Source organism: Hemicordylus capensis, chromosome 3 (genome assembly GCF_027244095.1).
Source record: "Hemicordylus capensis ecotype Gifberg chromosome 3, rHemCap1.1.pri, whole genome shotgun sequence".
NCBI lineage: Eukaryota > Metazoa > Chordata > Lepidosauria > Squamata > Cordylidae > Hemicordylus > Hemicordylus capensis.
The window spans coordinates 357,612,595-357,627,611 of record NC_069659.1 but is presented as its reverse complement, the minus strand read 5'-3'; the positions used below and the strand labels follow the sequence as shown (position 1 = coordinate 357,627,611).

At 53.7% G+C, this 15,017-nt stretch overlaps 1 protein-coding gene across 4 annotated transcripts in view; it reads left to right on the top strand.

Moving 5' to 3' along the window:
• Positions 1–1,399, top strand: part of FGF12 (fibroblast growth factor 12) — a 286,268-nt gene extending 284,869 nt beyond the window's left edge. For all 4 annotated transcript variants that reach the window (XM_053312084.1, XM_053312083.1, XM_053312081.1 and 1 more), the window contains one exon: positions 845–1,399. In XM_053312084.1, the coding sequence (XP_053168059.1) occupies positions 845–963 (119 nt within the window). In that variant the 3' untranslated portion in view covers positions 964–1,399. The remainder of the gene's footprint in view (positions 1–844) is intronic.
• The last annotated feature ends 13,618 nt before the right edge of the window (positions 1,400–15,017 follow it).

The window sequence follows — 15,017 nt, the reverse complement described above, 5'->3', positions numbered from 1 at the left end:
TTTCGGACATTCTCCCATGCTGCTTTTCGAATTCCGTTTTAGAGATACCCGTCTATGAACTTAATCTCGGCTCCTAATGTTTAATTCCAAGGCAGTGATCCCAGCCTGCCAGCTTCATTCCTTTTACATCTTGTTTGAATAAACCCAGCTGCATCCTTTGCAGAGAAATGTGGTTTGCGGGGCTGGAATGAAGCCGATACAATTTTGAATATTAGCAGGCAAGTTGCTGCCTTGCAAATTCATCTGAACACACGAAGCTCCCCTGTCAGGCCATTGGCCCACCTGACCCAGCGCTGTCCACTCTGAGGGGAGCTGGGAGGAGAGCCAGTCTGGTGGTCGCAAGCAGGACTGGCCCCCTTAGCTAAGCAGGGTGTGCCCTGGTTTGCCTATGAATGGGAGACTGGGTGTGTGAGCATTGGAAGAGATTCCCCTCAGGGGATGGAGCCAGCGCTCTGGGAAGAGCATCTGAAGTTTCAAGTTCGCTCCCTAGCAACATCTCCAAGACAGGGCTGAGAGAGAGATTCCTGCCTGCAACCCTGGCGAAGCCACTGCCAGTCTGTGTAGACAACACTGAGCTAGATAGACCAAGGGTCTGACTCAGTATGGGGCCGCTCCCTATGTTTCTATGACTTGCTTCCCTAGGGATCTCAAAAAGCTCCTTTCCCTGCCCTGCTGCTGCTTACAGGCGGTGAAGCTGGGATCTTGTGCCCACGAAGCTCTCGACTACGGAGCTATGGCCCTTTCTTGTGCCTGCCGTCCATTGTGCATCTGTGCTTCTGTGATGGTGCTGAGAGCCTTCGGTGTACTAACAGCTGGTCTCTTTGTTTTGTTTTGTTTTCCCCAGTGTGCATGTACAGAGAGCCATCCCTGCATGAAATTGGAGAGAAACAAGGACGCTCCAGGAAAAGTTCAGGGACACCCACCATGAACGGAGGCAAAGTTGTCAACCAGGACTCAACATAGCGGAGAGACCCGTCACCCGCCCCGCATCCAACGTCTCCGCCTCCACTCAGCCCCCCCTCCGCCCCCATCCCGCCCAGCGAACCCTCACTGAGACAGCGATAAACTGAGCAAGGCAGGAACTTCCAGTAGCGGCTAAGATTCTGAACTCAACCCTTTCCTTTGTGTAGGATGAGAAGATCTTGCCTGTTGCGACGTTTTAGAAAACAATACACACACCCCAAGCGAAGGAAAAAAATATATTTTCAATCAGGACTCCATTAACATTTTAAAAAAACAGCAAAACTGTTTGCTCTGTGATCAGGGGGGGGATTGTTCATCTCTGCATAATAAATAATAATAAATTATTATCTAACAATAATAATACATAATAATACATAAATAATAATAATAATAAAGGTGTTATCTTTAAAAATAAAACAGATTTGCTTTTGGAGAATTGAACTCAGTTTGTGATGTGGAAGCAAGTGTGAACGCTGGTGAGAACTGGATGCTGCGTGGCTGTGAGTTCTTTCAAAATTCAGGAGACATTGCCCAAGGCAAGCTTGCTCAAAGCAGCCTGTTAATTCGTCACTCTTTGGTTCAGGTACAGAGAGTACAGAGCGACTTCCGCCTCTCCCCAGCCTCAGATCCCCTCTAGGTGATCTAGCGGTGTGGTTGCCACTACTCCCGCCGTTGTCCCTGTGCTTGTAAGAAAGCCTGCAGCGTCTTCTGTATCATGGCGGGGGACGGGCATCTCCCAAAGGCCTGGGCATCACCAGCGTGGCTGCCTATCCCAACACAGCAGCCGTGCAGGAGCAGCAACACAGAGGACAGAAGGTCTGGCAAGGGCCTAATGGGTGGGGCACATGGGCCCTGCTGGATAGTAGCCACCACTGCTGCAACATTGTGCTTGGTTGGTTTGTGCATCCAGTGACACTACCTTGGGTTATGCTCCATCGTCTCCTCTTGGCAATGCCCCAAGACTCTTTGGTAAAACCTGGTGAGAGTCGTTACAGCCATTGGCTGTTTCTGGTCCAGTTCAAGATGCTGTTGCTTGCTTTTGAAGCCCGATGGGCCCTGCATCTCTCAGGGAACACGTCACCCCATTTGAGCCCCTCCAGCACTTAGGATCTTCTGACAAGACCCTCCTCTGGATTTCATCTAGGCGGGAGGGAAGATCAGCCTCTGTCAGGGCAGAGCCTTCTCTGGAGCAGCCCCGTGTTCTGGAACTTGCTCCCAAGAGAAGCAGTCTCCTCCCTGCTGGCCTTTTGAAGGAAAGTACAACTGTTTTGCCATCAAATGGCACAGCGGGGAAATGGCTTGACTACCAAGCCAGAGGTGGCCAGTTCGAATCCCTGCTGGTATGTTTCCCAGACTGACACCTATAATGGGCAGCAGCGATCTAGGAAGATGCTGAAAGGCATCATCATCTCATACTGCAGGGAGATGGCAATGGTCAACCCCTCCTGTATTCTACCAGAGACAGCCACAGGGCTCTGCGATCGCCAGGAGTCAGCACCGACTTGACAGCACACTTTACCTTTACCTTACAACTGTTTCAGTTGCCTTTGAAAAGGGATTGCTATTCTGCCCCCTCCCCCTGGATTAGCTGTATCCAAGTTATTTTCTTGAATTTTCTTTTTGTTAGATTATATGATTTTATTGGTGTTCATATTATTTTATTTAACATTTATAGATTGCAATTTATTTTTTTAAAGCAGTGGTTGACGGAATTTTTTAAAAATGGCAATGACTGTTAATGACAATGCAGTGCTATTCTCCTATTCCAGCCTCCATGCCATTATACGCTCCTGAGTCCCATCAGAGAAGAGCACTCCATCTCCGTGCCCAACAGTGGAGGTTCCCCCACAAGGGACTAGCCTGGTTACACTTCTTGGATTGGGAAAAGATGAGTTTTTTGGTGGGGGGGGCAGGGAGATAGTGTGGATGGTTCTTAGAAACTACCTGTGTGGTTCCTTTCATTTGTCCTCTCACTTCTGCCATGAATAAGCCTCACACATTTCTGATTATTTGGAAGATCAGTATATCCCACTTTTCAACAAAGCAGTTTACACAGCAAAAAAAGGGGAGAAAACAATTCCCTGTTCTGAAAGGGCTCACAAACCTATATAATTTCCAAGTCTGTGCGTGGGCTAGTTGCTCATGCCGCAAAACTCATCATTCACCTCACTTTCCAGAACATCTAAGGGTTTAGAAAAGTACACTCCATCCCACTACAGAAAAACACCAGCTGAGAAGCTTAATTACCTTCAAAACAAGTTCCTTTTTTTCCCCATTGGAAGGCTGGGCCTCTTGAAAAGCAAACAGCCAGCAATGGTCTACTGTTCCATGTTTCAGTTCCTTGCCTCCTTTCCTTTTCACACTGCTTTTGTAGACCATCAACCTCTGCTGGCCATTTGAGGAACTGCATCACTGCAGTTAAAAATACAGCTGTCCGCAGTGAAAAAAATTACCAAAAAACGATGACATGTAAAACCAACATCTGTCACTAACACAGGATCTCCGTATTCTCAGCACACTACACAATTTCTCTTGTGAATAAATAATTTCAAATAGTACTTCACAGCGTTTTTTAATTTGTTTATAAACATCTCTGAGATTACTGTACAGTTGATGGTTATTTAATCAGCACATCCCCTCACATAAACAAACCCTCACATCCCCCTACTATTAATTGTTGCCATCATGAATGCAGTGAGAACTGCATGAGGGCAGAACAGGTGTGGAGGGCACTATCGCTCAAATCGCCTTACTCCAGAGTAGACCCATAGAGAGACCTGAGCTTGTCTGAAAAGTACGTCTTGCTGGCACTTCCACTGGTCTGAAAATAAACCCCAAAGAGGCAAGAGCCACTGGGCTGTTCAAGCCATGCCATGCTGGGCTGAAGGGGGCCCTGGTGGGGGGCAGCTGCTCCCTCCACCCACTAAAAGGCAGAGAGCGACCTCTCTGAGAGCTGCCTGATGGTCCAGCTAGTAAGGCTGGGCCATGAAGCCCTCAGTCAACGGTGCCTGTTGGGCTGGAAGCCAGAGGGACCTTTCGTGAACAGCCTGCCAGTGGGGCTGTCTCTCCTTGGCTTGACTTCATTTCTTTCCAACAACCTCTTCAAGGCAGGAAGAACATTAAAACCATGGAGGCGGCTTGTTGATCACCGGAGGGTGGGACTCCACTTCTGAGGGGGGGCATTGCCCTCCAGCACTTGGCAAACCCACGCCAGAAGCCTAGTCCCTTTCTTTGAGAAGATGATGTCCACGTTGCTTCTCTGCTTTTTCTTGATCTGTGCTTTGGAACTAACCTCAGAGTTTCAAGGAAGCACTGGAGACACTGGACTCAGTAAATTGCCAGCCTTTATATTTAAAACAGAGGGGCTACCATCTTTTTAGCTGCCATTTTCTAAGCCGCTCTGTGTGTGTGTACTGAATACTGCCTCCTGCTTTTCAGAGGCTGTTCCAAATAATCTGCATAATCCCCTCTAAGCTCTATCTTTACATTTTACAAACTGCTGGAGCACCTCCAGCATGCCCCCTCCACTTCTTCCTCCTGCTTTTTCATTTACCCTTTACCTGATCAAGAGTTCTGTAGCACTCGAAAGCTTGCTCTTTGCTGCTTGTTGTTGACTGGTCTTAGTAAAGCATGCCATATTTTGTAAAAACAAAAGCAACAGCGGAGGCAGCAGGTTAAACTATATTAAAAGGGAGATGGAAGCCCACCTCTTGCAGCAGATGCTCCAAGAAGGACTGGAGCCAATGTCAATCATTGGCTGCCGTCCTGCACAACATTGTATGCACCTTGCAATGTAAGGTTTGCGCAGTTGTGCAAGAGCACTGTTGTAGTAAGCCCAGGAATAACATGAATGTGGTTACACTATTGATGGTCATTGTTTCCATTGGCCATCAATTGTGTAACCATGTTGGTGCAATTCTTGCATCTAGTGCAACAGTGTTCTTGTGCAACTGTGCAAATGTTACATTGCAAGGCACTCATAAGATTGTGGGTATGTCAGCCAGGGGTTCCAAGTCCCACTTCAGACTGACAGTCCAGAAAGATACAGAGTTGCTAGTTTTGGAACCCCCTGAGATTAGGGATGTGCATAAAACCGGTTCTCCCGGTTCGGTTCGGGTCCGAACCGGGTCCGGACCGGACCGGGGTGGTTCGGTTTTGGTTTTGCCAGACCACCCCCCCGGTCCGGTTCGGTTTCGAACCGGTTCGGATCTGAACCGAACCGGTTCGGATCACAAAAAGTGGCTGGTTTTGAAGGGGACATTGTGTTCTACCTGCCACCCAAATTTCAAGTCGATTGGACCTTCCTCTGATTTTTTACAAATTTTTTTCAAAAAATAAATTTTTGCCCATAACTCACAATGTGGAGCCCTTAGGGGCAAAAAAGCTGGGGTGGGTGGTAGCCACCCATGGGTGTCCTCCACCCCAAAAATCCCAAGGCAATTGGTGGCTCCTAGTATTATTGGTGAATTTCTGAAGAAAATTTTTTTCCATTGGCTAGAATGGGGGTTTGGGGCTGCCCCAGACCCACCTCTGTGGGGTGGCAGCACCCCCAAAGTGGGTCCGGGGCCATGGCAAAAATGCCCTCAGTCCCTCCCAGCAATCCCCGTAGAGATAGGAGTGATGGTTCTGTTGTTTTTCTGAGGTATTCTGAGTGTAGATTCTATGATAGCTAATGAGATTTCCAATGAGACACCATGAATCCACTCTCATTTGCTATCACAGAATCCACACTCACTCAGAACACCTCAGAAAAACAACAGAACCGTCACTCCTATCTCTACGGGGATTGCTGGGAGGGACTGAGGGCATTTTTGCCATGGCCCCGGACCCACTTTGGCGGTGCTGCCACCCCACAGAGGCGGGTCTGGGGCAGCCCCGAACCCCCATTCTAGCCAATGGGGAAAAAAAATTTCTTCAGAAATTCACCAATAATACTAGGAGCAACCCAACAATTGCCACCCCATCTTTTTGGCCCCTCTCTCTGGGCGCCCTAACACGTAACACCTAGTCAGTCCATCTTAATGCCTACCTACTACCACCACTCCTATCCAAGCAAGTAAGAGGAGGACACTCAGAGAGACAACACCCACTCTCTGATCTAACAAAAAGGCCACTGCTGTGCTGCCTGCCAGCACAGCAGCAGCAGCGGAGCAGCACACTAAGCACAAGAGCAGCACACACAGAGAAGAAGCAGGAGGCGGAGCAGCAGACCTGCCGCTCTGCATGATGGGTGACGTGATGCCCAAAGAAACCACCGCCTCACTCAGTGCCTGCCACTGACTAGGCCCGACAGACAGAAGCCAGCCAACCTGCTCTGCTCTGCTCTGATGCTCCCCATGGATGATGCACACACACCCTACATCTGCATCCCAATGACCAGACCAGACCAGACCAAGTGCGCAGAGTCAGCACAGGCCAGCAGCCACCAGCCCAGCAACAACAACAGCTACTACTGCTACCACCACAACCAGTGTTGCCGCTACAATAACATTCCCAGTCCAGTCACGCGCGCCACAGCCTGAGCCTAGCACACAGCCAACAGCTGCTGCCAGCCAGTGCCTGGCAAGCCCAGCCAACATGAGGAGGAGAGAGCTAAGTAGACGGCGCACGCACATCACCAACCCATCACGACGGCGCAACTGCAAGGGGAGAGGGCACAATTACAGGCAGGAGGAGGAGGAGGAGGCAAGGCAATCCTAGCACAGATTTGAAAGTTTAAAATCCACCAGGACATCTTCTAGAATCTAGACTTCTGTTTTTTCTACCACCAGCTGTAGTGTCTAGTTAGTCAGTGTGCTGTGCAGCTGAGCTGAGCTGAGCTGAGCTGCATGTGAGGAAGGGTGATTGTAGCTAGTTCTTTAGTTTCAGCAGACTGAGCATTGAGCATGGGCAGTGGCCTTGGGAAGCAACACAATTACACGACACTCACCTGCTGCTGCTGGTTCTAGAAGTTGCCTCTTCTCGTCTTCACCTCTTCGTGTGTGTGTGTGTGTGTGTGCAGTGAGTGCATGCCTTTTGCCTTGCTGGAAAGAAATGCTTCTCTGGTCCACCACCACATATCTGCTCAAGGACACAGAGGCCCAAGGCAGAGGTGGTGGCACCAGTGTGAGTGCATGTGTGCTGGTGGTGTTTGCCACCACAGGTGTTTTGTGTGTGTATGTGTGCGCTGCTAGCTAGGAGGGGGGAGGGAGGGAGGCAGGGAGGCAGGGGGGAGGAAAGGGGAGGGGGAGAGGGATGTAGAGGGGATTGAAGGGGGGAGGGTCCGGCTCAGAGTTGGTCAGCCACATATTTGTGCACACACGTGCTCACGTGTGTGCTTCGGTGGGAGAGACCAGACTCTCATCATCTGCCAGACCGGGGTTGGGGGCAGGTGAGGCGGTGGTGGGCTGGAAGGGAGGGAGGATGGAAGGTGGTGAAGAGGAAGGGGAGAGGATGAGAGGGGAAGGATGGAGGGAGGCATGGGGGGGAGGAAAAAAAACACGTAGACAGACACACACCACACTACACACAGAAAGCATCCACACACAGAGACAGTGCTAGGCATCCATTCACACAGACAGACAGACAGACAGTCAGACACACAACAGGAAGAGACAGACTGAGCCTGCACCCCCCCCACACACACACAGACCCAATTCCCCCCCTGCACAGTTATCAATCAATATGTTGTGTTGGCAGCCAGTTCATTGCTATTCTGATGGTTTTGGGTTTTTTGCCATCAGCCAACATCAACAGTGACCACAATCAAGATGAACATAAGATGATAATAATTCATTCGTTTCATTTCAAAAAATCACCCAATCATTTTCTCCATGTAAACCAAGCCCCCCACACATGATTTCTGGTGACATTTTCAATAAAATCAATTCATTTGGCATTCATCATTTTGTTCTCCCTTTGTCACCTTTTTTTCTTTCTTTTGCATAATTTTGAGGCTTGATTTTGACATGGGGTTTTTAAAGAAAAAATTATTTACATGTTTATTTACATACAGTATTTACATATCTACACTGCATTTTTGAACGTATACCCGCCGCTGCCGCTAAGTCTAGTACTCCGTGGGCTGTGCTACTTTGGGGGGGTGTGCCGTGCCCACGCCAGGTCCCCAAATGCTGACAGGTGGATAGATAAAGGGCCTGTGCTGGTCAGCATTGGGTTTCTTTTTAGGTGGGCGTGGGCATTGTAAACATCTGGCCAGTCGCAGCACTACAACTACTACTACAACTGCATCTCTGTGTGGGCACACTACACGCTGCGACTGGCTGGCACGGCTCAGCATCTGTCACGTCAGCTCAGCTAGAGGTGGAAGGGGGGAGGGTAGGGATAAGCAGAGGTCGAGCCAGGCAGGTGACCAACCATGGGGCAACCCACGGTAATCACTCGCCCGTCTCAAACTGCAGCTTGGGGTAGCCCAACAGGGGGAGGTTCACCTTAAGGAAGACCAGCTGCTCCACCAGACCAGGGTCCAAGCGGGAGCGAGAGGGTGTCACCACCTCCCCGGCACGTGAAAACACCCGCTCGCTCTGGACACTGGTTGGGGGGCAGGAGAGGAGGCGCACAGCCACCACCGCCAGGTCCGGCCAGACTTGGCGGCGGCTCGCCCAGAACTGTGCGCAGTCCACGCCGTCTCCCTCCACAGGCTCCTCCAAGTACTGCGCAACGCATTGCTCAGCACTGGAGGGGGGCCTGGCAGGTCGAGCCTCCCGCATACCAGGCATGGCGCCATAGCAGAACCGCTGAAACCACTGGGCGGATCTCGAGTCGGTAGCAAATGGCTGCTGCGATGGCGCCGCCTGGGATGCCGCGCTGCTGGACTGGGAAGAGGGAGGGGAAGGGGAAGCTGACGCCGGCTGGCCGCCCATGCTGCTGCTGGGTGCGGGTTGGGCCGCGAGGGCTGCCCCCGCACCACTACCAACACCCTGGTCTCTGCGGGCCCTAGCGGCCTCCTCCTCCCTAACCTTCTCGACCAGGATGCCCTTCCACCTGGGCAAGTCGTCGGCACTCACGGCATTGCCCTTGAGGGCTGGGTGACAGAGACAAGCGAGGACATACTCCTCCCTGTCTCCCAGCACATCAACGAGCCGCTTGTCAACCCCAGACCTCAGCCTCCCAGCCAGAGCACGACCCTCTGGCGTGGTCAGAGAGATATGGAGTCCACCCATCAGCTTCTCGAGACCAACAGCTGTGGGCAGCGCCTGGCTCAAGGGAGTGGTGTCGCCACACAAGCCCTTCGTGGCAAGCTGGAAGGGCTCGAGTGCCGACACCGCCTCGGACATCTGCTTCCACTCTGCGTTCGAGAAGTCGCAGACATCCAAGGACTCGTCCCTCGCCAGGGCGACAAGGGCTCTCTCCTGCTCCAACAGGCACTGGAACAGGAGAAAGGTGGAGTTCCACCGCGTCTCCACATCCGTAGGGATGAGATGGCGAGGAAGGCCAAGGTCATCCTGCTTCTGGCGAAGCAGTCTCCTGGACTTCTCGCTGCGGTGGAAGTGGGCGGCCAGCTTGCGGGACTTATCCACAAGCGTGGCCGTGGCAGCAACAGCACCTGCGATGGGGCGGGCCCCCTTCTCCTGGGACGCCCTCAGCTCCTTAAGGCCAAGGGCGTCCCTGACGGTCAGATGGAGCGTGTGTGCCATACACCGTATGTTCACACAGTCCATGACTGTCTCGACAGCAGCGGTAACGTTGGCTCCATTGTCGGTGACAATGAAGCCGCGGGAGAGGTGTGGACACCCGCCAATCCACTCCTCTATCTGGCGGTCGAGTACGGCCGCCACCTCCTCCGCGGTGTGCCTCGTGTCCATCGTCTCCACGTGCAGGACGGCCCACCTGTGCCGTAGTGCATCGGGAGCCGCGCCGGACCCGGAAGCATCGCCCGCGGAGGTCCCCTCACTCTCCGGTCCCCACCAGTGGGCATTGAGGGCCAGGAAAGAAGCGTGCATCCCACTGACACTGGTCCAGAGGTCAGTCGTGAAATGCACGCTTGTCCCGGCCGGAGCTGCACGCAGCTCGGCCGACACGAGCTCCCTGCACCGGCGGTACAGGGAGGGGACCACGTTCCGGCTGAACGTCGTCCTTGAGGGGATGACGTATTCGGGAGCCAGGTATTGGAGAATACGGCGGAAGCCGTTGTTCTCGACCACCTGAAACGGCTGGTCATCGGTGGAAATCATCTCCCCTATGAGGCGGGTGAGGTGATGATGGTCCACGCGAACAATACGCTGGCTGCCCGAGGACTGCGTCCACCGCTGGACGGGCAGTGTAGCCTGCCTGCTGGCTGGCACACTGCCGCTGCCCGCCCTAGTGGCAGATGCACAAGGCGCACTAGCGCTGCCAGCCTGTCCCCTGAGACCTGGGTGGTGACGCTCTAGGTGTCTCCACATAGGCGTCGTACCCAGGTGCGCAGGGTCCCTTCCACGGCTGACAAGCATCCTGCAGTGGACACAGCGGGCGTGGAATGGGGCATCTTGAGGGACCTCAAAATGCACCCATGCACCACTGCCCTTGGCCTCCTGCGCCCTGGGCGCCGTCCTAGGCCATTTCTCGCAGGGTGGCTGCAGTCCTAGGGGGGGGGCGGCCGCCGCTGCCTGCCCACTGCTGCCACCCAACCCGCCCCTTCCGCCCTCCACAGCGGAGGAAGGGCCCGGCTCAACTGGCATCGGAGAGGCAGGCCTCTCCTCCACCACCTCGCCAGACCGCTCCCCACCAGAGTGTTGGGCTTCACGAGGGGGGGCCCCACTGAGCGGCGAAAGGATAGGGGGAAGGGGCCCCAGAGGGAGGGAGAACCTGGCTGCATCGCTGCCAGCCGCACGGTCCTCACCGCCCTCTACCTGCTCTTCCAACTCCACAGTCTCCTCCACCTCAACAACTGGCGGTAGCTCAGCAGCACCTGGTGCCGCCGGCGAGGAGGGACCCGCCACAGCCCTAACAGTGCCTCTGCCTCTGCCGCGATTGGCGGCAGCAGGCGTGGGGAACTGAATCCTGCGCACCAAAGATGGGGCCGGAGCAAAGAATTCTCCAATGGGGAGAACTGGGGTGTCCTCAGGCTCCCCGCGTCCTCTCCCTCCCCGTGCCGCAGGCGCACCCCGCACCTGGCCTCTCCCACCTCTGCCTGCCAGCCTTGAGCGAGCCCTGCCCGCCACACGGCGCTCAGACATGCTGCTAGGTCAGAAGGAGGGAGACTTTAGGAGGAAGGCCAGACAGGGTCAAAAAAATAATTTGGAGGGGCTTAGGGGCCAAAAAAAAGGCAGCTGATTTGGAGGCGGCGGGGGGGAAGTTTGTTTTCAAAAAAGGAAGCCAATTGGGGGGAAAGGAAGACTTTTTGATATGGGGGGGGGAGCCAATCGAAGTGAGGGGGAGGGTGTCCTTTTTGAATTTGGGAGTCAACCACCAAGCCAATTGGGGAGATGGGTCTGGGAGGGTTTTTTTTTTAGAAAAATAGGGGGTTAAAGGGTGGAACCCCGGTGTGGGAGGGTGGCACGGGCAGTTGGGTGGAGTAGTTGTGGTGTGGGTGGCAAGTTTTTAGCTTTTTTGGGGGGGGGAGTGGATGGGGGGAGGGCACAGCACCTACCGGGGGTGGGGGAGGGATGCAGTCAACGCTTGGGAACCTGCAGATCAAAGGAGGAAACCCTTATTTAGTGAACTGGAACACAAAGTGTGGGTTCTGGGGGGTGGTTCTCAAGTAATGCTCCTGTGGGGGGAGCATCAAACTCAATGCAGCCTATTTAGTGACTCTAAATTGCACACAACCAAAACCAGAACCCAGTCACACCAACACAGAGGTTGAACCCACCCACTCTGTGACTCTGCCTGCCCAATGCCATGGCAAGCAAGCAGCAGCAAACACTAGATGGCAGCCTCATGGATTGAACATCATGATCATCATCATACGTGTGTATTGGCCCAGCATGTAGTGGCAGCATCAGAGCCCAGCCAGGACCCCACTCAGACTGCCCCAGAGGCAAGGAAGCACTCTGGCATGGCATGGGCCCAGCATGTAGTGGCAGCATCGCATCAGAACCCTGGACCCCACTCAGACTGCCCCAGAGGCAAGGAAGCACTCTGGAAGGCACCTGTTCAAAAACCACCTGCAAGACGCATGCAATGCAACGCAACACACAGCAGCAATTTCTTTACTGGGCATAGGCATGAAGACACAAGTTTTACAACAGTACATCTCCTCTCCAAGGTTCCCTCCCTCCTCCCCACACCCAAATGCATTTCAGAATAGGGGTGTCCCTATTTAAAACCGCCAGCTAGGGAGAGAAAGGGGCAACAAAAGGTGCACAATCGCACACGCACTAACCCCTCTTCTTCCGGTCCTTCTCCTGCCGCTCACTGCTGGTCACGGATTCGCCGCCGCCAGCCAGCCACCCTGGGCTGAGACACAGCAGGGCGGCCGCACGAGGCACACAGGCAACCGGGGTAGTTCAACAACGATGGAGGGGCAGAAGTGAGGAGACAACACTATTTGTGTCGCTCAACTCACCCCCAAGCAGAGACAAAATCAACCAAAAACTATAAAAAGAAAAAAAAAAACCGATGGCAGCCGCCAGGTGGGTAGGCTACTGTGTGTGGCTGCAGCTGTGGGAGAGGAGGTGGAAAGTGAAGGGGAGCAGAGAGAGAAAAGACTAAGAGAGAGAGAAAAGAGAGGGGGGGCAGGGACAAAGAGAAAGAGAGGAGAGAGAGAGAAAAGAAAGAGAGAGAGAGGAGAAAGAGAGAGGATAGAGAGAAAGAGGAGAGAGGAGAAGCGCAGCGCAGCAGGGAGGGGGGTTTCAGGTGTGGGGGGAGGACACAGCAGTAGCAGCGGTCCAAAGAGGTGGGGGGAGCAGAGAGGGTGTGTGTGGTTGGGGCTAGTGTGTGGCAGGGGGCCTGGGGTAAGTGGAGAGAGTCAGGGGCAAGGAGGAAAAGAGGTGGGGTGGGGGGAGCAGAGAGGGTGTGTTTGGTTGGGGGCTAGTGTGTGGCAGGGGGCCTGGGGTAAGTGGAGAGAGTCGGGGGCAAGGAGGAAAAGAGGTGGGGTGGGGGGAGCAGAGAGGGTGTGTGTGGTTGGGGGCTAGTGTGTGGCAGGGGGCCTGGGGTAAGTGGAGAGAGTCGGGGGCAAGGAGAAAAAGAGGTGGGGTGGGGGGAGCAGAGAGGGTGTGTTTGGTTGGGGGCTAGTGTGTGGCAGGGGGCCTGGGGTAAGTGGAGAGAGTCGGGGGCAAGGAGGAAAAGAGGTGGGGTGGGGGGAGCAGAGAGGGTGTGTGTGGTTGGGGGCTAGTGTGTGGCAGGGGGCCTGGGGTAAGTGGAGAGAGTCGGGGGCAAGGAGGAAAAGAGGTGGGGTGGGGGGAGCAGAGAGGGTGTGTGTGGTTGGGGCTAGTGTGTGGCAGGGGGCCTGGGGTAAGTGGAGAGAGTCGGGGGCAAGGAGGAAAAGAGGTGGGGTGGGGGGAGCAGAGAGGGTGTGTGTGGTTGGGGGCTAGTGTGTGGCAGGGGGCCTGGGGTAAGTGGAGAGAGTCGGGGGCAAGGAGGAAAAGAGGTGGGGTGGGGGGAGCAGAGAGGGTGTGTGTGGTTGGGGGCTAGTGTGTGGCAGGGGGCCTGGGGTAAGTGGAGAGAGTCAGGGGCAAGGAGGAAAAGAGGTGGGGTGGGGGGAGCAGAGAGGGTGTGTGTGGTTGGGGGCTAGTGTGTGGCAGAGGGGTGTTGGGGGGAAGGGGAGGGGGCAACAACAAACAGCAAAGGAGAAACTGGAACAACTCGGGCAGCAGCAGCGATTAGGCTGGATGGGGTGGTTGGGGGAGGAGCTGGGCCTGGGCTAGGGTAGGGTCTGGGAGGAGGGAGGGGGGGGCAGGCAGGGGGGGAGGAGGAGGAGGAGGGTAGCAAAATATATAAAGCAATATATATCAAGAGAACACAAGCCAGAAGTTTAAAAAAAAAATTAAAGAAAGACTATAACCAGCAGAAAAAACTTGGGGGTGGGGGTGTGGGGAGGGGGAACCAAACACAGACTCTGAGGGGGGCCACTAAGTGAACAGAGACAATGAAACCACAATTGCTGCAAATTAATAATAGCAAATGAATAAGTGGAACCAAGCAAAGAAAACTGGACTCGGTTTGGCAGCAGCAAACTTGGGAGAAGGCTGGATGGGGTGGGGTTGGGGTGGGGTGTGGTTGGACTTGGAGGGGCAAGTTTGGAGCAGGGAACCAAAACTGATTATATGGGACAACAAGAAACAACAACAGAATCCTCTGGGGGTGGGGGGGAGGGATTCAGGGAACCAACTCGCAGGGCAGCAGCAGTCAGCAGAAACAAACAAAATGGTACAATTTAAGCAAAACCAGCAAGCAATATATAACTGAAACCAATGGAATGCAATGTGAAAATCAAAAAGTTGGACAACAACAAGGCAGGACAAAGAGCAATAATTAATGGAAGAAGATTTAAAGCAATGAGGATGCAGTGGGTGGGAGTGGGGGAGGGGGAGGGTAGGCCCAAAGGATGAGAAGGGAAAGGGGGGGGAGGGGGGGGAGAAAAGCAGACAGACAAGGAACAGGGAAAATTGGGGGAAATTAAGAAGAAAGTAAAGTGAAGTAACACACAGTATACAGACAAGAGACAGACAGAGAGAGGAGACACACAGAGAGTCACAAAGGGCAGGTGGACAAAGGATTAGACAGAGCACACACAGAGAGACACAGGACACAGTCAGGACTCACAGAGACACCAGAGCAGCCAGCAAAGGGCAAGCAGGTCTCAGAGATGATCCCACAACTGCAGCCAAGAGAAGTTTCCAGAGAAGAGGCTTGGGTTTATATAGGTTTGAAATTCCCTCCTTTGGGAGCCCCCACCTTTGCACTCCCCCCACGGCCAACAGGGTGCCAGCTCTCAACAGTGCAACAGCCAAGCAGCCTACCAGACCAAAGGACTCATTCTGGCCAATCAAGGATCAATAGCGCAGCCAATACAATGCCTGGAAATAGCATCACAAAATGGATGCAAGGAGGAGCAAAAGTTTCGGGAAGGAGACACAAAATGGAGGACAGACTTGGAACTTTAAAGAGACACTCCAGAGACTCAATTTCAT